The sequence below is a fragment of the Orbicella faveolata genome, unplaced genomic scaffold (assembly GCF_042242905.1).
Source record: "Orbicella faveolata isolate gen_17 unplaced genomic scaffold, um_ofav_v1 contig_12, whole genome shotgun sequence".
Classification (NCBI taxonomy): domain Eukaryota; kingdom Metazoa; phylum Cnidaria; class Anthozoa; order Scleractinia; family Merulinidae; genus Orbicella; species Orbicella faveolata.
The window spans coordinates 21,908,843-21,932,332 of NW_028301539.1; the positions used below are offsets into that span (position 1 = coordinate 21,908,843).

The window sequence follows — 23,490 nt, forward strand, 5'->3', positions numbered from 1 at the left end:
ACAACTTTCAATTAATGGAAAAGAAAGACTATATTTGAAAGTGTCGAATGTTAGGTAAAATGGAGCCTAAAAAGTGGTTACAGGATTCTGGATCCGATCACTGTAAACTGCATTCGAGCTAATGTTTTCGAGTTTTCATGGGATAAACCTGCTTGGCTGATTCTTTCTGTCCAGTGAAACGTGTTGTCAGACCTTTTGACAACCGATTCTGGCAACGAACTTCCTAACTCTTTCCATCAACTCAAGAAGGAAACATACAATCGGGACAAAATTGCACGAGGTCTATCTTAGACGCTATGTAACCAGGGCTAAAACTCTCTTCACCTCATGGTCTTCCAACAGGTCAACCACCTTGTCAAGATGGACTCCAGATTTGGAATCGCCGCGAAACCTGGTTGTTATGGAATGCATAACATCTTTCAGCGCCTCGATGATCGACCACTTTCGGTTTTTCTTGTCTCGCTGGATGTCTTGAAGCTTTTCTTTAACTCTGAAAAATAAATGTTAATGTAATGAACTGAAGGAGTAAAAATATTGCCATGGATAAGAGAACTACATAAGTGTGTAACATTATAAAAAAGATGGTGAACACGAAGTACGAGTATATCAGTACCTTGCTGAAGTTTTGTTGTCCCAGAAAAGAGCAGCCAGTTACATACAGTACTAGGTTTGCCAATAGTCAGTACTGATACTTACCTTCTTAGGCTAGCATTGGACTCGTCAACTGATGGTTTCCACTCGTTGTTATTTTCTCCTTGTCTTTTAGTCAGTTCTGGAGACCTGATCTCAGAGAATCGTTTTTCAAAGCCAATCTGCGATGAAATAAGAAAATGTCGGAATTAGAATAGTCATTATTGATAAAAATCACCTTACTTAAGTCAGTTATATTAAATTTAGTAAATATGTTTGAGTAAAGTAAGCGTTTCATCTCAGCTCTGAGGAAGCAAGGAATTAACGGTAACCGATTTTGGTTCAGTTGGCTGAATTGTTCCAGTGGAGCAGTTTCCCAATTCTTTTCACGGCAGTTAAATTGGTCGACATCTGTTAGGCCATCGCTTATTGAGATCAACTATTATCGCCTACGTGCTTTAAAAGATTGCTAGATACTTATCAACAACTCGAATCGAGATTAATGCCGTTTGAAAACGTTAAAGAACAAAACTCCTCCGAAATGATCTCTCACGGCTTTGAAGGTAATGCACACATAACTCCGATGGTTACCTCTCTTCCAATGGATATCTGTTCCTTGAGTTTTTCTTCTGTTTTCTTGAGAGATTTGTCGAAGCGAGAGGACCTATCTTTCCATTCTTCCAAAAGTTCTTTCTGGTCTTTTTGAAGCTTGGGGATCTTTCTAACAATTCTGCGGGAAAAATAAAGGAAATGTAACAACTCCCTTCGCAAACTCAACAGCACGATCGACTCCGGGTTGGTGAAATAACGACAACAGCAAAAACAAAAGCAGAACATTTTTCACTCAAGATAGGCAACCTCTTTTTTTAAAATCTAGTAAAGCGATTTCAAACTTCCCACGGTATTAAACCACAGGTATCCCAAGCTGCTTGGGAACATTAATAACAGGATGAATATAAGAGATTGCATGGAAATGTAACGATCGAATATATCAGTTCAAAATATGGAAAGGAAATTCAGTACCTTACACAGTATTTGGGGCGTTTTGGGACCGACGAGTTTTAGTTTCAGTGTTTTCCTCTCCATATGATATAATGTGCAGGACTCCCAAGGGACTTGGGATACCTGTGACTGTGCGTCCCATGTGCTGAGTAAAATCTCAAGGTAAAAAATCAGTTACTTACTCGTCCATGCGGTCTTTGACCTTCTCCAACACATTATCCCATCGTGTTTCGCAGTCTTCTGCGTCCTGTCGAAGAACTTTGTTTTGCTCATCAGAAAAGGCAGGGTCCTTACATAACCTATAGGCAGAATCTGTTGCTTCTGTAAATCTTGGCTCGTGGTCATTTAGTCGCTTAGAGAATTGCTACGAAGGAAAAAAAAAAGACAAAGGTCTCACAGTGGCGCTCTGAGAAGGAAATCGTGTTTAACAATCAAGTCATCCGACCAAATGTATATACTAAGTGAAGCGGGGACTAAGTACATGAACTTCGACGTGCTGTAAAATGGCGCGACCTTTTGATGACTGCCGTAAAAAGGCATGGACGTAATCAAAGTAAATAACATAAGAAACCATGCAATAAGAGTTCAAGGCAAAGGCACAGCACAAGCGCCAAGCGGGAGAGGACGACTGATTTTGGTTTAGTATGTGACTGTTAAAAGCTGGAACAGCATGTCTCCTACAGAGCGTTTTCACATGAAGTTACGGTGGCCATATTGGTGTTCCCAAACAATGAAATGGCGGCCATGTTATCGTACTAAACCAATCCTGTGGGAGTTGAATTCTTTCTTATGTAAACACTTTCTTTCGTTTCAGTAAATTTGCTTGTGTGCCGGCCACGTGAGTGATCAGACGCTCTATAATTGGTCCCAATTGGTCGAGACAGAGACGGCAAAAAAAAAAAAGTATGCCCATGACTTTTAGCTTACAAACAGTGTCCAAAAGATATCCTTAAACATTTCTTATGATACCTTCATGTCTTCCTTTTGCCTGACTAACGTTTTTAGATCAATTCCAATGGGATCCATGGCCTCAAGTTCTTTATCTCGTAGTTCTATCCAGTCCTTCACAGCTTGTAAGTTTACACGGCATCCCGCGAGCTCCCCAGCTTTCTTTTGTTCTTCATCCCAGATCATTTTTTTTATTCTACACAAAAGGAATCGACAGTCTTCACGTTAGAAATCCTGGCCTTCGTTTTCAAGGTTTGTCATTTAATTATTTGGATTATTGACAAATCTGTAAAATCAATCAATCAATCAATCTATTGAAGATCGTTACAGAAATGTCAACAGAACAACAACAACAACAAAAAACATAGAATTAGCATAAAGGGCTACAAAACCAACAACGATTACAGAACTTCTGTGAAAACGTTATAACAGACTGACTCATGCAGCTGGCAAAGTCATGTGTAATCAAATCTTAACCAGATAGCTAAAAGCTTCCCATGCAAGCCTTCGTTAAGCTACTGGCGAGAAATTTGACGCGGTCAAAAGAGCGTCTGCGAACGACTTCATAGATCTCATTTGGTCCCTTAGCCACTGTCGTTACCTATTTTTCTTGGTATCTTTGTTCTTGTTCAAAAAACGCCAGAGATCTCTGACGTTATCCATGTCTTCGACGATTTCTTCCCGTTGATCTTCTTTTATATTCTTGTCGCTAATGAGCTCTTCAAAGTCTCTATCCAGATCACTGTAGCGTTTATCATAGACAGGTAGTTCCCTCTCAAGATTCTATAGGGAGATAGAAGCAATGAAAGTTTAAATCCATGCTGAAAAACATACTTATCTTTTGAACCAAAAGAAACTTTAATTGAAAAAAGAAATGTAGCCTCCTGAACAACGCCTTGCTTGGGAATGTCATCAGTGAATAGTTTCTCTTATGAAATGTGTTTTCTAATTTTCCGGTTTTCCTTACTCATATGACAGTGTAAATGCCTGCAGCTCACCGCAATTTTGCCTTCTTTCTCAATAAGAGTTGCAATGTTGTCCTCGTCGGATTCTTCGGGTAGTGTGTTGTCTTGATCCTTTATCCACCTACAAAGAGGCAATACCGACTACGTTTGGACAACTGGCCAAATTGCATTGAATTCAAAATACAACTCATGGACGGCTTAATAGTAAGGTGTGTGACCAATGCGCTGGGGTAAGTGGCGCGAACTGTTACTGAATTTCTCAACGAGTTTAACTTTATTTCGTCAATGTAGCGCTTGAGAAACCAGTGGCCCCCGGATTCACGATCTCAATAGAAATTTTACCAGGAGATAATAACCAGAGTAACAGCCAGAGAACATCATAAGGAATAAGTATGGCAAGTGATGAAGTGAAGAATATAAATGTCATGAGCTAAGGACAGAAATCATCTTTGCAAATAAAGAAACTTACCCAACAACAACAACAACAACAACAACAACAACAACAACAACAACAACGAAAACCGGAAACGACAACATCAATCAGGGCTTCAATGGAATGACAACCAAGTAAATTAATTTTTCTTCTGCAACTGGGTTTGGTTATTATGCTTTCACTATCGATACAAAAAATTTATGTGACTAGTCATCCGGTACTTACGCCTTCATTTTCTCTGCCTCGTTTCTCCAGTCCTGTAGCCTTCCATCTAATACAATCCCATCGGGTTCTGCTGCCGCCTCGACAACATTCTCGTCAACAGACACAATAACTTCGTCCACTGGACTGCTGAACAGTCTTGGCTCCTGCTCAACCAGCTGAACGCGAGGTTGAGGTGCGATATAAGCGAAAGCTTTTATCTGAATTGAAACAACATTCTCAAACTCACTAATAATTCATTAAGTTTAAACAAAGGAAATCACGACCGTGACGGTGTTTGGATATCTGATCTTCTTAGTTTTAGTTTCGATTGAGAAGATATATCAAAGACTCAAGACAGTGTTTGAACACATTTCCAAACACCTCGAAGTTCGTCAAAAATACTTCGCTACGCGTCGTATTTTCAACTGTCCTCTCGGTGTTTGGAAATGTGGTCAAACACGGTCTTTCGTGTTTGATATATTACTTCAAACATTTTGATCCCGTATGACCATGGGTGTGATAAAGTCTTCAACATACATGTTTATCCCTTTACGAGTATAGCGCCTCGGAAGACGAACTTTGGCTTCGAAAAGAAGTGAGGGTTTTTCCTTGACCATGAATTTACACGTCGCCACGTGGAACCCGAGATTTGCTTTCGTTCATTTCCGAAGCGGCCAATCACGCTTCATGAATTTTGGACTCAAAAACTTACGCTAATATGCACAACCCAGGACATTAACCTGCTATTTGGCGGGGCACAGTTGTTCAAAGGCTGGATAACGCTATCCACCATATAAATCTCTATAGAGTGGACGGTGGAAGGCTTTATCTATCCTTTGAACAAGCAGAGCATGGACAACAACGAGGCAAAGTCTGGTAATGCTTGAAAAGTTAAGATATTTACTGTCAATACAACCAACCTTTTCCTCTTCTTTCTTTCGTTTTTCTTCAGCATCCTTTCTTTTCCGTTCCTCTTCCTCCTGACGTCTCTTTTCCTCTTCTTCCTTTCGTTTCCTTTCTCTTTCTTTTCTCTTTTTTTCCTCTTCCTCGCGCTGCTTCCTTTTCTCTTCCTCCTTCTTCTTTCGTTCTTCTTCTTCCCTCTTCCGTCGCTCTTCTTGCTCTCTTTTCCGTCGTTCTTGTTCTTCCTTCCGCTTTCTATCCTCCTCCTCTCTTCTCTTTCGTTCTTCTTCCTCTCTCTTTTTTCTTTCTTCTTCCCGCCTCTTACGTTCTTCCTCTTCCTTTCGCTTTTTTTCTTCTTCCTCGCGCTTTCGTCTTTCTTCTTCCTCTTTCCTTGCTCTCTCTTCCTCTTCTCTTCTTTTCCTCGCCTTTTCTTCCCTTCGTTTTCTTTCCTCTTCTTCCTTCCTTTTCCTTTCCTCTTCCTCCTCTCTTCGTAGCCTTTCCTCTTCTTCTTTCCGTTTTCGTTCTTCCTCTTCTCTGCGTTTTCTTGCCTCTTCCTCCCGTTTTCTTCTCTCCTCATCCTCTTTTCGTCTTCTTTCAATCTCTTCCTGTCGTCTCTTCTCCTCTTCCGCTCTCCTCTGCCTTTCTTCCTCTTCCAATTTTTGTCTTTCTTCCTCCAGCTTTCTTTGCTCGTCTTCTAATATTCTTAGCCTTTCTTGAATCCTTAAAAAGTAAAAGTAACGCGCTTCACCAAAAGCTATGCCATACCAATTTCGTATCACAACACGACGACTATACGTCTAAAGGAGGTACACCTAGTTGTTCAGGTACAAGAATATAGTTGCTTTCGTCACCGAAATTTTCCCAAAAACCATCCAAAGGCCATAATACAATATGTTTAAGCAGGACAATAAATGGAAAGAGTGTTAAAGAGTGAACTACGCAAAGCAAAGCAACCCCACAAATACTCTTTTTTTGCAATAATAGTCCATTGTAAGAATTCAACAGTTCAATAACTCAGACGATTTTTGGTGTAACACTTGAAAATATCTGTGAACGTCGTACTGATGACTTATGTCACAATTTATTAATCCAAAATAACTTTATTTTAAGCAAAGAATATCTTCTCAAAATTTCAGCCATTACCTGTCGTGCCGGAAGGTGGCTGATCCATACAAACCGTCCCATCTCTCGTGCAGTGACTGCATCTCTTTCTGTATCCTGACCCGTTCCTCCAATCCTACACAAGGCTCGGTTGTAAGCTGGTTACCGAGGTCCGTCATCTCCGCGAACTTCGGCTGCTCGTGGAGTAGGTCTGTGATCATCGCCTGAAAAACATACGCAATATGAATCATTGGACGTTTTGTTAAAAAAATTCACACAAGTTTTGTTCCCTGTGTGGTATGTGATGTACTGTGATGTACTGGTGACTGAGAGTTCAAGAAATGGAACACGATTCGGGAGAATCAGTACCAACCTGAGCATCTTCACTTTGTCCCTTTACATAACTGATGTCATATCCGATTGGCTCGTAAGACTCCACGATGGTCTCCTTCTTAACCAGCCACGTCTCCAGAGGCTCAGTCTTTTTTGACCACATCTTCATCTTTTCCTGCTGCTCCCTTTCCAGTTGTTCAATTTGCTTATCCAATCTTTCAGGTAAAGAATTACCACGATTACTGACTCAAGTTACTTCGAAATCGTTTCTCCAAACTTCTTACAAAACCAAGGTTTTACAACAGAAGGTGTTAAAAAGGCTGAGTGACATGGCGTATTCTTGGGACAGAATGCTGACGTGACATTTTACGACACGCTAGTGAAAACTGAAAAAATCTTTTCTATAACGGTGAGTAACTATCGCAAACTCACCACGAAACAACACCAGTTCCTAGCAAGGACACCATTAGCAGTAATGCACGCTTATATGGCCGGTAACCAATCAGGAGCCGAGAGAGACAATGGGCTATTGTTTGGAGAACAATAGATGCTATTGTTCTCCAAATCCAAGATGGCGCCTTGAAAAATTGGACCAATCAGGAGCCGAATTAAGAATTCAAGATGGCGGCGCCCACGAAAGTCGGCCATGTTGGAAAACAGCCCACCAGCCTCGACGGAGGACTGGGATCGGTCTCACGGATTTTCATGGCGACACAAATCACGCCAGGGTCACGCAAAATAATGTCATACAACTTCAAAATCGATACTTACAGTGTCCTGTGGTCCTAAACCACAGAGGTCCGTCCGGCAAGTGGCCATGATGAAGACTGAGAGGGGCACTCCCCGAGGTATTTCTCGGTAGAGGTGAAAAAAGGAAGGGGGTACCCCCGAAAGTCAATGATCACACAGAATTGAATCGTAATGGAAGGGATCATGGGAAAACAAGTAAGTTACTGGATTTGTTACCCTTTGTTCAGTGATGAAAAATAGTTTTTTTCATTTTCAATTCTGTGTGATCATTGACTTTCGGAAGTACCCCCTTCCCTTTTTCATCTCTACCGAGAAAATTAATACCACGGGGAGTGCCCCACTTATCGACACGCTCGGGGTTTAGTGCTCTCCTTAAGAGAGGGGGACTGGGGAAGCCAACCACTGTAAGTACTTTAATTCATTCTGATTGGTTCCCGATGAGGTCATTGTCCCACCATGCTTTGTACCACCCTATCTAAGCTGCTGTCGGACCCAAGTCTTTCAGTCTTCATCATGGCCACTTGCGTGACCCTGGCGTGATTTGTGTCGCCATGGAAATCCGTGAGACCGATCCCAGTCCTCCGTCGAGGCTGGTGGGCTGTTTTCCAACATGGCGACTTTTGTGGGCGCCGCCATCTTGAATTCTTAATTCGGCTCCTGATTGGTCCGATTTTTCAAGGCGCCATCTTGGATTTAATGAGCAATAGCATCCATTGTTCTCCAAACGATAGCCCATTGTCTTTCTCGGCTCCTGATTGGTTACCGGCCATATCATTTCCTGGCAACTTTTACAAATCCAGACGTCAAAAAATGTATCTTTCTATTTACGTTGACGCGTCTGCTTAGATAAATCTAAAACGCCATGGAAAGCTATTTTAGCAGACAGTGCTCGTACCTGTTTCTGGTGGCTTCTGTATTTGATAGGAGTCCTTGCCATTGTCCAATGATGGATGCTTTCTCGTTAGTTACCAGTGTTTTTTCCAGGTCACGCATGTTCGGGTCGTGAACAATCTTTTCTCCAAGTTGATCAAGTTTATCCATCTGTTTATCGTATTGTTTAATTTCCTTCATTAAATCCTACATAAAAAAGATTGTCTGTCTCAGCTCAAGGATAAAAACAATAAATTAAATCAATCCGGACATTTAATGAAATTTCCTGTTCTCGTTCTTTTAAGAAATTTATCATTGAGTAGACTAGTATTTCCTGACTGGTTTCTTCTGCTGTTTTTATTGCTTTAAATAAATCACTGCTACAAGCATTTTTTTCCTACCTCAATTTCTTGCTTCTGAGCCCGCGCGTGGTCGAGGTCTGGAGCGGTATGATCTTGTGCCTGCACACGCGCAGAAGAATCAGCTATCCACTTGAGAGTGGAGTTACAAGAGTTTTTCCATTCATCCAACAAGGCTTTTTGACCCTTCTGTACGGTTCTGTACGCTTCTTCGATTCTGCCATAAAAGATAATGAAACATAGAAACAGTTAAGATTAGGTCTGTTGAAACCAGATGGCCCAGATAGCACTGGTACTGGCTTCTGCAGTACGAAGTGACATCAAATGGCCATTGCAGGTCAATCCCAGTGTGCGCGACTGACATTTCGCTGATATTATAGCCGTACATGTGGATAATCCTGTGTGGTGGGGCAGTGAGAGAATTATGTCTTACTAAAGAACACAGTGCTCAAGCCCTGACCCTTAGCTCGTTCGCTTAAATGTAATTTTATCGTATTCACAAACCTTGGCTCTCTTGAATTAGCGTCGTTCTTTACTTTGTTCCAACGTTTCTCGAGCAATTCAGACTCGCGCTCAACCGTCTGGTGATCCTCGTCAGGTAAATCGCTATTATCGAGCAAACTGTCAGAGCTCTTGAGAAATTCTTCAATTTGAGGGTCCAGCAGGGCCACGTCCTCTTTCAAATTCTGCAGAAAGATGACGAAATGCATTAGCATTATAGTATCGAAAGTAATCAGGCAAAAGAAAAGAGAAAAGATAGAAGAAAACAGGAAGATTTCTTGTTAAATAAGTGAGAGTGTTTGGATAACGCCCTGTTTACTTCTATGCTTCTCTGATAGTTCAAACACACCGTATGATAATCAAAACTGCGTTCAAGGACAACGTCAACTGAAAAAATATGGCTATTCATCCTCGTACAGGCGTCTTTGAGATTGAAATTCCACGTCCTTGTTAAGGGTTGCTGCTTATGGAAATAGTGTAAAGAAAACACGCTATCAAAGACCCACCTTGGCCTCCTTTCTTTGCTGTTCAAGTGTCTCCAGATCGGGAGCTATTTCTTGCTCACAGATACTTTCAACTTTCGAAACCTCCTCTTGGATTGTCACAAGCTGGTCGTTCCACCTCGTAAACTCCCCTTCAGTTTTCTCCAAGTTCAAAAGCCCTTCTTCGAGCCTGTAAGTAATATTATGACAATTTTATTACTTGTATGTTTCGTTCAGGGACGTGTTTGCTGAATGGCCTACCACAAGAATTTAGATCGGCATACTACTACGAATCAACCGTTCTAAACTCGACGAGGAGACTGACGCTCACTGTAGTTGTTTAGATACATGGGGAATGAGATAGAACTTGTATGCATGGAAAAGTAATTATACTGGTGTAACACTATATTACCTTCGCGGCATTTTTTCACGTTTGATGTAGAATAGTGTTAAGTTTGTTCTTCTTTGATTTTCTAAGGCGTATTGCTTTTCAGATATTATTGTCGCAAAGAATAATAACAACCACAATCCTCCTTACTGATAAGCTACTTTATTATACATTGAACTCGTTATCTCTTTTCCGATTGGCCGAAAGCGTACAGTGAATTTTCGAAATCAGCACCTGTGACGTCATCTAGCTGCAGATTATACAATAATCATGTCAAGGACACTCAAGGTCACGGATATTCGTGTCATGCGTGACCGCGTTGCATGATTTCTAAGGGAAATCATGTCAAGTTCGCGCGCTTTGTGTTGTTTGCCGTTAGCAAAGAAACAAAAAACATGACAAAACATTTTTTACTTCGTTCAATGTATAATAAAACAATTATTAGATTCGCTTTTTGTGATATCTAGAATAATCAAGGTCACGGTAAGGGTTATCAGCCTCAACCTTTGGCTTCGGCTGATAACGTCTACCTGCACCTTGATTATTCTGGATATCACAAAAACCCCATCCAATAATTGTCTAAAGAAACGCTAATCACTTGAATCATACACCAGGGGCAGAAAAAGTTCAGTTGTCGCTAAATGATTTTCGTGTACTACTAAGTGACTTTCGCTTTCCAAGGTTACCAAACTGCATGCAGCGCCTGGTTTACAATGACCATTTCATTACCCATACTTATGATATAACCTATACTTCCAATATAGAGCATTGTTATTACTTAGCCTGGTGACTATTAATCTTGTCGACGACCCTCGCCCATCGCTCAAGACGGTTGTTTTTGTCATTTTCTATGCTCTCTTTGGACTTTTGATCGATTGCGGGATCTGTTGCTAAATCGTCAGCGCAATTCTCAAAATCATACACTTTCTTCTGCTGTCCAATAAGAAGTCCCGCCGACTGCTAATATTTGGAGGAAAGAGAGAGATCCTTCATCAGAGAGTCATATGCACTCATGAAACTAACATGTTAGCAGCTACACAAACTGACTATGTCACCAGATTTATAAATCATTTGCCAGACTCCACACACGCCGGGTCTCACAAAGGGAAATGGGCGCGGAAGTCATGAAAAAATATCAATACCTATACGTTCCTAGGAAAACTCTTTCCTAGGAATAAAAAAAATCTTACCTCGAAGTCCTCATTTTGTCGTTTGACAGTGTCCAAGTCGTCTCCTATTGGTTCGAGTCTCTCTGTCTCCCTCTCTGCTTTACGCAAAAAGCTGTCAAAACTGCTCAGTCTTTCCTCCCATTCATGAAGTTTGTCTCTCCTCTCCCTTTGCAACCTTTTAGAAGCTTCGCCAAGCCTTGAATAATGTACGTTGGGAAAAAGAGAACCCGAGTTAAGCAACGGTAAAGTAAAGGATGGTTTTCCTTAAGGCGTAAGGATAAAAACAACCGTATGACAACTTAGCGAAGACAGTAGCGACAATGTTCAAAAGGAAAACTAACACTGCTCATCTGCATAAACAGTATTTTGTTATCACTAGAAGTCAAGGTCTACTCGAACAAAGAATGCATTATTACTATTATGAAAAATTATTACTATTTGTTAAAAAGGTAACTAAACGATATGCACCCTATATCTCTCTACATACCTTTCCTTTCTTAACGCCATAAAATCCTTGACTCTGTCCCAGCGTGCTGTCAATGAATCGAGATGCTCGTCCACCTCATCTTTACGTTTTTGGGTGAGCTTTGGATCCTTCCTGACTTTCTCGCCTAATGCAATTGTGTCAATCATCTGAGGCGTGTTCAGTTCCACTTCGTTTGCAAATATCTACGAAAACAGAGCAACACCAGAAGTTGACAAAGATACAATTGGTATTGATAAAAAAGGTTATTCTCTAAACATACACAGTTAAAATATCTTCCACGATTACTTGATAAATACAGAAATAAACCTTTTTAACAAAGAACGTTGAATGTCAATGGTTCCAATTAATAAACCAAAACCGCTTTAGGCTGAATAATTGGTGTCAATAGAATCCGTTGTCCTGTGACTGGTACAGTGACTTGGATTCATCAAAGCATGTGCAACAATAGTCTCCTACGCAGACGCTCTTTGGGCTCGTCAAGAGGACGAAGAAGATTGCGTGACGAGCCCTAAGAGTGTCTGAGTAGGAGGCTAGTGTAACACGTAACCTGTCTTACTTAGGTACCGCATGGAATGCAGGTCAAGATAAGACAAATACAAGTTACTCCGAGCCTACCTCAAACGCATCTTCCTGCCTCCTTACTGTCTCTAGGTTATTTCCTATTGGATCATCAATAACTGATATTTGGCCTTCCAGCTTATCTAACGCCAGTCCCGATCTTTCTGAACGAATCCTCCAGCGTTCCAAAGTATCCTGTTGTTGTCGTTCTAATTTGTCAAGATTTTCCTCCATTCTTAAAGAGAAAAAAGAGCTTAAGCTTGCTGCATTAAAAATACAAACTGGAAAGTATCAAGAAATTTTACTGATTGAAGTAGACTGAAATATTTTCGTGCATTTCCAACCGCAAGTCTCAATGTACTAGAGATCCCCCTTAACGTGTATTAACAGCTGAAACAGTTCGACGCTACTTGTGTCAGTACTCTCACCACCACCACCACCGCCACCATCATCATTATCAGTAATGATTCTTCCAGAGCTAATCATAAATTACATTTTTGCCGTTTAGGATAATGCTGAAGCCACGCAAAGTGAGTAACTTCAAGCTATTGCATTTACGATGGCGTTATTGGACTAATAGGCGTAAAAAGGCAAGGTAGGAGGGGGAATTTGAGAGCTCTTTCCTTCTCACTCGCGCCCAACTTCTTCACTTGTCCCAGTTCCCTTTGTACGCCGTCTGCACAGACTATTTATCAAGGTAATGTAAAAACAATATGGCCAGTAAAGGGAATACTCAGTTACCTGGCTTGTCGAGCATTGGCGAGGTTAACCAGGTCGTTCCAGTTTTCATTGCAGATCACAGTTTCCTCGCGCACATTTCTTCTTTCTTCTTCGCCAAGACATGGGTCGGACACTAGGTTGCCACTGAACTCATTTAGATAGGTGACTTTTTCTTGATACAAGGGAGCATCTTTGATAACGTCCTTTTTTACGATGGGAACAAACGGCAAACTTACATGTATTTAACTCTGAAATAAGTCTCAACATTGTTTTATTTTTCTGAAACTGATGCAGCTGCCATCGGGGGACTTGATCATGCGAGGAGTACTTGGCATTTTTCAAACTTACCTGCTTCCACAAAAATACTTCCAAGTTTAACGAATAATTAGTTCATGCTCAGTGTGCATCTCTCGAGTAATTAAAGCACCCGAAAGTTTGGAGAGCAAGAAAAAAAAAAACTAAATAATTTTTTCGCGCCGTAAAGGCGGCGAATGTCTGCTGGCTGACCACTTTTGGCAAATGGAGATTTTAATGTGGCTGGGTAATTTCCTAATCAAGGCACAATGGCAACAGAAAGGCTTCTGCCGCAAGACACTATGTGAATAAAAATAACAGCAACAAACCTGAAAGTCGTCCATTTGTTCTAAAGCGGAGTCCACATCAGTTGCAAGTCTCATCGGCGATTCAACCTTAACTCTTATCTTTGTCACCCATACATTGACTTCATCTACGCCCTCGTGCCACTTTTGCAGTTTGTCGTCTTGCTGCATCTTGAGTTTCTGAATCGTGTCATCAATTCTGGGATAAGAGAGAAAGCATGGTCTCGTTTAAATCGGCAAAGAGGCTCAACGGGGAAGCATTAACTTGTTATGCCCGTCAGTTCAGTTATGAATATTGTTCATAGAAAGCGCCGAAAACCCTTTATTCACCGAGGATTTTGACAAAACATTCCAAACATCTTTCTTTTGCATTATCGTACTCTTGCCTCGATCTCTCCCTCAAGGGAGGTATCGACCTTTTCATCATGGTATTGTACAAAAACACGGGCAAAAATACCAAATGCAGCTATAGATCTACTGAAAGTGACAAAAAGACAAAGAAATTGCTTATTAGACTTACTCATTTAGAATGATGAAAGCTCAGTTAACGAATATGACAAATATCCTACTACCTTTCGGTTTTCCACGAGACTAACTCCTCTAGATTCTCCCAGCGGTGACCAAGATCCAGGACTTCTTTCTGTATTGCGGTCCTGTCATCCTCTGGAAGTTCAGAGTCTTTCAAAAGTTTGTCCCCAGTCTCCAGAGCGTCGCTAACTTCGCGTTGATGGGATAACATCTCGGTGTTGAAATCCTGCAGTGACCAATCAATTAATCAATCAATCAATCAATCAATCAATCAATCAATCAATCAATCAATCAATCAATCAATCAATCAATCTATTTCTCATAAAACCAATCAGCCAGTAACTTGATCGGTCGATCAACCGATCAACGAATCCCTGTATCGGTCAATTAATCAATCATTCAGAAGGTCAGTCAAACCAAAGCTTCATTTTGCAGATGTTCAATGACGTCTAATGTGCTTTAGGAACTCCGAAAAATTTAAGACTAAATGATGGTTATTTAAGAGAGTGAGATTATCTATTCTTAAGCTCCTTAATTTTGATTTGATGGACTATCAACACCATAGGATGTATCCTTAGGGAAATGCTTAGAGACAGTTCTTTTTAAATACTAACATAATTTTCAAAGAATAAAGGCATGTGAAGATTTACCTCAAGATCATTTTTTTGCTTCTTCACGGTGTCGAGATCTGGAGCAATTTCAAACTGGGTGTTCACTCTGTTCTCCGCTGATGAAATCCACATCATGAGAGGATCTATCTTTCTTCTCCAATTTTGGGTCTTGTCCAAATGTTGCTGTTCCTTTTCAAGAAGTAGAACTTGGACACTAGAAACAACAAACGCTGTGATGTGAGCTGAGATAGATGGAGACAAAAGCCTGAACTCAGGTCAGCTTTAATCAAACAACTTCCTTGTCCCCTTACAGTTTAAAACCCACGCGAAAATTGAAGCTAGTGTGACAAACAAATACGTTTGCTATGAAGATCTTTCAGTCTTTTTCATTCTTCGTAAGAGCAAAGCAGAATATGGATAGTTAAGTCACAAAGATAAGCATTACATTTGAAACAAATAGTAGTGCATTCCTCGGCTAGAAAGATACAATTAGAAGTAGTTAATACATTTTCTCTGTAAAGTTCCATATCTCGACCAACCAACCTTTGTTGTTTCCCGGAAGTCAAATTAGCCAGTTTGTTCCAGTCGTCATGAAGTGCGATCATCTTTTCGTGGACTTGTTTCCTTTCCCCTTCAGGGATGGAATCGTCGTCGATAATCTGATTTCCCTCGTCAATGATTTCGTTTACTTCACCTTGTTTAGTTACCAAATCTTTTACTAAATCCTATAAGCAGACAGTCAAATGCGAATCAATCAGAACAGAGTACCTGGAAAAACGTTTCAAACCGTCATAAAGAAAGTCTCCCAGTCATATTATTACAGGCTACCTCCTTCTCAACAACAACAACAACGACGACGACGACGACAAAAACAAAATAACTCGTCTACTGTAGATTTACAATTTCTACATTAAGCTATGTACTTTCTACCGCGGTCTATCAAAACAAAGCGTTAGACGGAAGAGGGAGTAAAAATTTTAAAACTACCAGTCAGTCAGGTCATAACGAAACCCGTGCCAAACTCAAAACCGTTTGCTGGAATCATAACGAACTACGATGTAAAATGAAACCAAATGTAAACACTTCCTTTCAAAAAACACATGGGCCAAAATGAGGAAATACTTGTTATTTATAGTCCACATGCAAGCTTACCTCGATAACGCTTTGCTGTCTTTTTATTCCTCCAAATGATGACTCAGGTGAGGTCGGTCGGGAACGCAGCCTTACGTATTTGTCGTTCACCCATTCATGGAGAGTGTCGCATCGCTCGTGCCAAGTCGCTATGTTTCTTTGTTTTGCTTGAGAAGCCCCAAGTTCGACTCCAAGTCTGCAATAACTCACAAAAGTTAAAACAGCTGAACGACACAAGTCATTGAATAATGCACATCCAAAATCAATCGAGCTTTATATTATCCCACTGAATAGATCGCTATCAGCAAGCATGATAAAAATCGTTCAGAATCTATTTGTTTTTCTACTATTGGGCAGGTGGTACGCTTCAGCCTTCAGTACGAGCTATGGACGTACCTGGCGTATTCTTCTTGGGATACTTTCATGAGGGCCTTCCATTTTTCTTCCAGGAGAACAACATCATCGGAAACAGCTTGACGAGTACCGTCACTCAGGTCTTTGTTTGAGGACAACTTTCTGCCGTGATCTAAAGTGTCATTCAACTCAGGTTCGGTATCACCAAGGTCCTTTGTTAGGTCCTAAAGTTCAACATGCCAAAATGAATAATGAGTACACCAAATTAAAGGAATGAAACAAATTAAAATCTGTCTTTAAAACTGCATGTAAACCCAAAGATGAGCCAGCAATTACATTATTTTCTTGACCTGACTCATTGCTGTATTGTCGATTAGAATACAGAACTGGGTTTTTTACAGCGCATTTACATAATTTTCACCTAACAACGAAATATCTCGTGACAAAATAAGAAAAAAAAATGCATAAAATTTCTCCTTGACTACCACAGACCTTTGCTTTTGCTTTAAGCCCTGAGTCACTCATTCAAGCAATCAAACGACTCCGTAATTTGCGTTTTTCCGCCCTCGGTGCCGCTTATGTATAATAGGCCATTCTCGAGTTTGCCTTTTGCCTCTGTGTCAAAAGAGTCTTCTTGCAAAACCATTCATATGAAAATGTGTTCCCTCTACAGGTTCTTTTTCATGGAAGACAAACTCATTTTGATATGAAAGGTTTTGAACGAAGACTCATTTTGAATGTATCTGGGAAATGGCCTATTCTGATTTAATTTCCTTTGAATTTTTACGAGTTTATTGCGTAGCTAATGTTTTCCCAGACAAAATATTGTGACTGCCGTGAGTTAAGTTTTGCAAAACCAGTCTAACCAAAAAGAAAACCTCACGTTCGCAATAAGCTCAAACTGATCTTGAGGTTGTCCCAAGCAACTATGAGCAGCGTCAGAAGCAGAAACATCCACAAACATAACAAGTACAATGGAAAATCACTCTATATTTAATAACACGCGATATAATATCGCTACCATTTCTCACCTATTATATAGTTTTTGATATACAACGACCAAAAATTTTGTCACATTTTTTTCTTTCAAATGAGACCATGGCACGGTCTTCTTATGCACATGAAACAGACCCACACCTTCAGCTTGTTGTAACAGCTTTCTATCTCATCGTGACTCTTTGCTTTCTTTCCTTCTTGTATTATTGCATCAGCAGCGTCCATGTGAGTCTTTACGATGTTGCATTTCTCACGCCAGTGTTCCATAATTTTCGTTTCAGCGTTCATTGCTTCTAAGCGTCCTTGCAGTCTATGTACGAACAGCACAAAACAAAAAGTTAATTTTACAACGGATATGGCCGTTTATCAGGATCGACTGCGAAGCTCAGCCTATTTTTGACAGAACAGTCGCATAGTTAAACTGGGACAAAGGTCCTTTTCACAAATACAGTGGAAATTTTGGGAATGAGCGTTTTGCATGCAATTATTCAAATCGGTTTTCTCGCTAGCTAGTTGTGAATTCACAGTATCAGTCTTGCACCTGGCTACTCTGTACTATGAAAGATAAGGCTCCTTGTATCGATAAAGTCTTGAGATAAAGTCTTGAGATTTTTTTGCTACCGACTACATGTATGGAGTTCAGGTGCCGCTTAATGAAAAAGTAGAGCAAAAAATTCATTTTGCATTGGTATGAGCCCATAATATCATAAGAAAGTTCCATATTTTGACTTTAACTCTTTAACGGCCATCTTGGCAAACGTTATAAATTGAGACATAATTTACGACATTGTCAGAACAATCGCGTCTATATGCTGTTTACCTGAGAACTTCTTCATCACTGGCTCGCTCCATGCTCAAGAAGTCTCCCTCCAGCTGATCTAAGTCCCGTTTGACATTCGCCTTGACACCGTCATCGAGGGCGTCGTCCTCCAAAAGTTCCTTTCCATATGCAAAGCCGTCACTCATCTCGGGTTTCGATGCCTGCAGTTTATCTTTGCACTCCTACATACAACATAAACTAGTAAGTGGGATACGATCAACAGACGAGACGGATATCTTCTGATATATTTCTTAAGAACTTGCTCTAGTTATGGGTTGCTAGTCTCGCTAGGACGACTGCTTGAATTGTTTTCCAGCAGCTTTAAATAGTTTGAGATGAATTTAGTTGTATTTTCTCTTTACTCCGCCCATACCTTTAAAAGGCAGCAGCAGAGTAGCTAAATGTGTCTTAGCGAAGTACACTAGGATATGAAATGAAGTAAGAGGATGAAAAGAAGAAAAGAAAAAAGGGAAAACACCGATGGAAATAGCCGTGGTTTGTAAAAGGTGTGCATATACTTGATTTAGCCCAATTAAATACGTTATAATACCAAAAACAGCCAACCAAACAACCAAACAAACAAAAACATTGTCCCTGTAAAGGAAACACACAAAGACAACAGATTCCAGATCTTACATTGGCTAAGATAATTTGCTGTTCAAGTTCCTTTCCATCTTTTGGTTCCTCCTTTGATTTTAGGTCTGCCAGCTTATCTTCACAATCGCCCATCAACTCCTTGATGCGAGTGGTCCAGTTCTCCCAGTTTTTCAATTTTTGCCTTTGACCATGTACTTGAAGAGCTTCTTCCAATCTGTAAAGTTTTCCGAACAACATAAGTACATAGTTACTAAAAGATCACGTTAGGTCATGTACGTTCTTAGTAAGTGTTTTGCTAAATTAAAACTACAACTAGACTTTATTAATGACGAGTTTTTCGCTAATACTAGTTATCAATGTCACGGACGGTACGTGGCTATCGCAGTAAACATCGTCTTAGATTTTATCAATTTTTTCTATGCTCAATTTTATTTTGAATTATCTTTGTTGCAGCAACTATCGAGAAACACCTTAATAATATGTACGGTCTTCTCTGTGCAATGGTAACCCCTATATGTCCTTTCCATATGTGAAGAAAATCACTGGTTAGTGGTAAGCGCAATACCGAAGAAAGGATAGGAAACGCAACGTACAGTCAGACCAAAGGAAGAAAGCAAGTGGAATAATGTCCCGGTAACATGTTTCACAAGACTTAAGGTGATACCTCTTGTGTTCATCGTCATTAGCCTGTTCCAGTTTCACGAGGTCTCCTTCGAGATGATGGACGTCCTGCCTAATCTTTGCCCTGTTGTCTTCATCGATCAAGTCATCTTCTAGCAGGTGCGATCCATATTCAAGACCATCGGTGATCACGGGTTTGGCAGACTGTAACTCCTCTTGAAATTCCTGACATGAAGGGAATATACACCTGACTTAAAATACAGCATCTAACAGAAGCAGCATGCGTAGTATGCGACAAAAGAATGAAAAGAAAGCAACACATAAATTCACATAATTTTGTGACCTTTGGAGAATAAGCTAGCCTGCAGATTTTCGTTGGCGCAATCTCGCAATCCGAGCTAGCCCTCGAGCTTCATGCTCTTATATTGCGGTCGCGCTACCCTCCTCCTCGTCCCCCCTTCCCCAACCCCTCATCAAACCGCCTGTCATGTAGGTCAGAAATGGAAGTATGCAGACAAGCCAAGGGATGACCAACAGTATGTGAGAGTAGTTGTCTTATTACATAACAGAAACGCGCCAAGATGGCAACCCAACCATATACTCATTGTTCGAGGCTTGTACCTTTGCCTTCATCGATGCACTCGTATAAAATGTCAAATCCTTACAGAATGAACGATAAGGTATGGAGAATTCTTCAATTTAAATCATTATTAAAAACTAACCTTGGCTAGAACGATCTGATCTTCAACTTCCGTCTGATCTTGCGGCTCTCCCTTGGACTTGAGATCTCCAAGCTTTTCCTGACACTTTTTCTCTAGCTCGGTTATACGAATCATCCATATCTCCCACTGTTTCAGCTTCTGCTCCTTCTCCTCATTTTGTCGGACATATATTTGCCCCAGCCTTGAAAAGAGTTACAAACATAAAAAAACAAACAAACAAACAAACAAAAAAGGGAAACAAGGCCATTTAGATTGGAAGTCTTAAATAATAGAGGCACAGGTAAAGATGCAGATCAATTCTAATGTAGCGCGTATATGTCGAATTCATTGAACCAGGTATCGCTAGGGTGACTTTTCTCTAAACGTGGTTAATTTTTTTTACTTCTCTAAAGTTGTGCAAGAAATAGCCTACAAAGAAGGTTCATAAAGAACGCGCAATGATTACGCTGTTTTTGACCAAAACGTACTGACTCCGGAAATTATAAATATACCTTAGGTATGCACCATACCTTATTTTTTCTTTAGCGGCTTCCTCTTTAAGACCCTTCAGGGTTCGTTCCATGTCGATCACATCTTCCTGAATCTTTTGCTTTTCGTCTGAATCAGTGAGATCGTCGTCAACCAACTGCTCGCCATAGTCTAAAGCAAACCTTATTTCAGGTTCTGAACTCTGTAGACTGTCTTCACAATCCTGTTGGACACGAAAGAATCAGTCAGGCCCCGCCGTGTAATAAAAACTCAGTGACTCTGCGCAACGTGCTACTTTTCTTACAGAGAACTCTGAGGTTGTCGTCATTCCGTGTTAGTGAGTTTAAAAAAGTGGTCTTCGTTTTAAGTGTACGATCTGGAAGGGCGAGCATTTCCAGCATTAAATAAACTTGTAATGTGAGGCATTTAAAACCAACTTTTAACACGGACATCTTTTGTTTGGCCTGGTTAATGCACTTTCTACTGTAACAGCGGAGTGAAACAACATATTTAATCACTATGTTGAAACGGTACCATGATTTTGACAAAATAGTTTCGAGCATACTCTCTCGGGACATGTAAGAAGCTGTCGACCAAACTTTAATTGAAGAAACAACCTCCCAACATGGTCTAACATTGCAAAATCCTTACGGAACAGTCCACCGTGTCGAATTCGTTTGGCCACAACATGGCGCAAGAATCTCAACAATGTCTGCAGACGGCTGATCAGACTGTTGAAACAGAAATGGCTTGGGAAGGGCTTCTAAGATTGGCATTTGCACCACGGATCAAAAACCAAGTTTGATAAATCTACAAACGATGTCAAATTGTTATCTATTATCTGTTATATTTAGTTTATGGTTATAAATTAATACCTTAGCCTTGGCTAGTAGTTCCTCAACGTTGTTGTTTGAGGGATCCTCGACCTTCAGTTCGTCCAAATGGCCTCGTTTCAAGGCAAGAATTGATCTTAGTTTCACCTTCCAAGTCTCCCATTTCCCTAACTTATCCTTCTTGTCAGTTTCATACTGGACGGCGAGAACTTCCAACCTTTGCGAATCCGTACAAAGTAAATGATTATGACAAGAGGGATTGAATCAAAGGTCATACATAAGTGGCGAGATATAAAGGCAGCTGAGTCCAGGCCTCGCTAAATCAAGGTCTACTCATACGCGTGTGTCGGTGTAAACTAACATATTTTCATGTAAAAGGCTGAAACTTAGACACCTATAGACCCTTTTCATAAATGGCTGCCAATTTAAAATTCTTTTGTATGCATTTAAATTAGCCTCACTAAACTCGTTTGGGAGTGAAAATTCTTTTGAATTATCAACTCAAAAACGAGGTTAGTCAGGCTAATTTTAATACTGACAAAAGAATTTATAATTGGCAGCCATTTATGAAAGGGGTCTATGGCTCCTCTGCGACCAATTACAGACAAACTGTTTACATTTTTCATGCAAGCTCCTGATTCATCTTTGCTCCAAGTGAACAAGAATGATAGCTTCCACCCACTCCCCTTACAAAAAGGACTAACCCTTCCTAGTGATTTCACGGAGGGGGTATGATATTCGTTCACTAAACTGAATGGCTATTCATCGGCTAACGTAGATGCTTCTCTTGTCATTGCGACATAAGGCTTAACCGTTTATTACCTGCCCTGCTTATCAGCGTTATCCTTCTCTATTTTGTCCAGATTATATTCTACGTCATTCACGGCTTTCTTTATCTCGGCCTTTACATCGTCATCGATGACATTATCATCCAGTAACAGCTTTCCATAGTCAAGACCCTCATGGATCACGGGCTTTGCGGCCTCTAACTCTACCTTGCATTCCTGCATCAATAAAAAGGAGTTTGGTTTCCTTTCCTTTCTTTCTTTTGTTGTTTTTTGTTGTTGAATTTTTTTTTTAACGTACAGTAGATGGAACTGCTGGGGTAATGCTTCTAAAGATTGGTTGAGAGCAAGCTCAAAGATTGGATAAGAGAAAGATTTTCTTACGTTTGCACTGAAACTATTGTGGTATGTTAAGACCTGTGAACAATGCCAAAAAGCAACGACTGTTGGCCCTACGTCAACGTGTTTGTTTTGTCAGCTTTAGCCGGATGCAGACTACTTTAAAATCACTCCTCTTCAACACAATGCATGAGCAGCCTTTTAACCGATTAGACAATCACTGTGATCCTGGTTTACCCTGACGTTCCCTGACAAATACTGACTAACCTTTGCTAGGATCATTTGCTCTTCGACGTCCCTCTTGTTTTGTGGTTCACCAGTCGATTTGAGGGCTTCTGTCTTTTCTTGACATTGGTCTTGTAGTTTTCTAATTCGAATAATCCATAATTCCCACGTTTCAATTTTCTCTACTTTCTCTTGGTCTTGTTTCAGACTCAAGCTCTCTAACCTTGAAAAAGAAGATTCGGAAAAAATATCAAATAATTCACTAATATGTTAGCCGCAAAGGATATGAGTGTAAATTTGCTGTCCCGATTGACAGTCGTACCTGGTGACCGAAACTTACTCTTTCTCGTAATCATTCAATTCCAATTTAAGGTTCTTAAATCCCTCTCCGATCTCTTTTACATCTTTCTGTATAGCCTCCTTGCCTGACGGATCAACACCTTTGTCACCGATCAGTTTGTCAGCGTACTTAAACGCATCCTGGATCTCTGGTACCGATTCTGCGATCTCAGATGAGCATTCCTGTGGGAACAAATCAACTCAATTTAAAAGGATGAATACATGTATATTATTCGCTTCAATTATTCATCGTTTCGCATTGATCACTCCTAGTGGTTTTAATGAACTCTCAATTAACCATCTCACAGTAGCTTCATACCTAATTTGATAAAGCGCCTGCACTGTAACCACAAGGGCCATCGGTGTTGGAATATAACGATAAAGATCTTACACTCCTTCTTAAGGCATTCATAAGCTTGAGTAAACGATGGTCAAAACGGGTTTTCAGAATCGTAAGTGATCACTTTTTAAATATTTTGTTGAATTGTTTTTGGCTGTAATGAAGCACGTTAAACCAATAGAAGAGGTTAGGGAAAACGACAAAAGTTCTCCACATGCATACGGTTTACAAATTTTGTCTCGTAGTTAAAAAGGAAATAACCTTATTGAGCTTTGCATTCTCGACAATGAACAATCGTACGCTACATTATCCACCTTTCCGTGCCCGTCTCTTGTTTTCAAGAGACGCCACAGAGGCCAAATTGGTTTCCACACAGCCACCA

At 40.4% G+C, this 23,490-nt stretch overlaps 1 protein-coding gene across 3 annotated transcripts in view; it reads right to left on the bottom strand.

The window, feature by feature from the left end:
- LOC110053498 (uncharacterized) overlaps nucleotides 1-23,490 on the bottom strand; it is a 51,906-nt gene that overhangs the window by 12,829 nt on the left and 15,587 nt on the right. For 2 of the 3 annotated variants that reach the window (XM_089282839.1, XM_089282841.1), the window contains 36 exons: nucleotides 22,770-22,951; nucleotides 22,472-22,652; nucleotides 21,903-22,084; nucleotides 21,123-21,297; nucleotides 20,289-20,470; nucleotides 19,780-19,960; nucleotides 19,101-19,282; nucleotides 18,476-18,650; nucleotides 17,840-18,021; nucleotides 17,161-17,329; nucleotides 16,066-16,247; nucleotides 15,691-15,865; nucleotides 15,082-15,263; nucleotides 14,578-14,752; nucleotides 13,972-14,153; nucleotides 13,424-13,598; nucleotides 12,822-13,003; nucleotides 12,138-12,315; nucleotides 11,523-11,704; nucleotides 11,057-11,231; nucleotides 10,645-10,826; nucleotides 9,503-9,668; nucleotides 9,000-9,181; nucleotides 8,538-8,712; nucleotides 8,162-8,343; nucleotides 6,557-6,731; nucleotides 6,226-6,407; nucleotides 5,103-5,802; nucleotides 4,204-4,400; nucleotides 3,579-3,666; nucleotides 3,182-3,363; nucleotides 2,602-2,776; nucleotides 1,815-1,996; nucleotides 1,222-1,360; nucleotides 697-812; nucleotides 325-490 (listed from right to left, as the gene is read on the bottom strand). In XM_089282839.1, the coding sequence (XP_089138965.1) occupies nucleotides 325-490; nucleotides 697-812; nucleotides 1,222-1,360; nucleotides 1,815-1,996; nucleotides 2,602-2,776; nucleotides 3,182-3,363; nucleotides 3,579-3,666; nucleotides 4,204-4,400; nucleotides 5,103-5,802; nucleotides 6,226-6,407; nucleotides 6,557-6,731; nucleotides 8,162-8,343; nucleotides 8,538-8,712; nucleotides 9,000-9,181; nucleotides 9,503-9,668; nucleotides 10,645-10,826; nucleotides 11,057-11,231; nucleotides 11,523-11,704; nucleotides 12,138-12,315; nucleotides 12,822-13,003; nucleotides 13,424-13,598; nucleotides 13,972-14,153; nucleotides 14,578-14,752; nucleotides 15,082-15,263; nucleotides 15,691-15,865; nucleotides 16,066-16,247; nucleotides 17,161-17,329; nucleotides 17,840-18,021; nucleotides 18,476-18,650; nucleotides 19,101-19,282; nucleotides 19,780-19,960; nucleotides 20,289-20,470; nucleotides 21,123-21,297; nucleotides 21,903-22,084; nucleotides 22,472-22,652; nucleotides 22,770-22,951 (6,768 nt within the window). The remainder of the gene's footprint in view (nucleotides 1-324; nucleotides 491-696; nucleotides 813-1,221; nucleotides 1,361-1,814; nucleotides 1,997-2,601; nucleotides 2,777-3,181; nucleotides 3,364-3,578; nucleotides 3,667-4,203; nucleotides 4,401-5,102; nucleotides 5,803-6,225; nucleotides 6,408-6,556; nucleotides 6,732-8,161; nucleotides 8,344-8,537; nucleotides 8,713-8,999; nucleotides 9,182-9,502; nucleotides 9,669-10,644; nucleotides 10,827-11,056; nucleotides 11,232-11,522; nucleotides 11,705-12,137; nucleotides 12,316-12,821; nucleotides 13,004-13,423; nucleotides 13,599-13,971; nucleotides 14,154-14,577; nucleotides 14,753-15,081; nucleotides 15,264-15,690; nucleotides 15,866-16,065; nucleotides 16,248-17,160; nucleotides 17,330-17,839; nucleotides 18,022-18,475; nucleotides 18,651-19,100; nucleotides 19,283-19,779; nucleotides 19,961-20,288; nucleotides 20,471-21,122; nucleotides 21,298-21,902; nucleotides 22,085-22,471; nucleotides 22,653-22,769; nucleotides 22,952-23,490) is intronic. The other variant, XM_089282840.1, reaches the window with a different exon arrangement.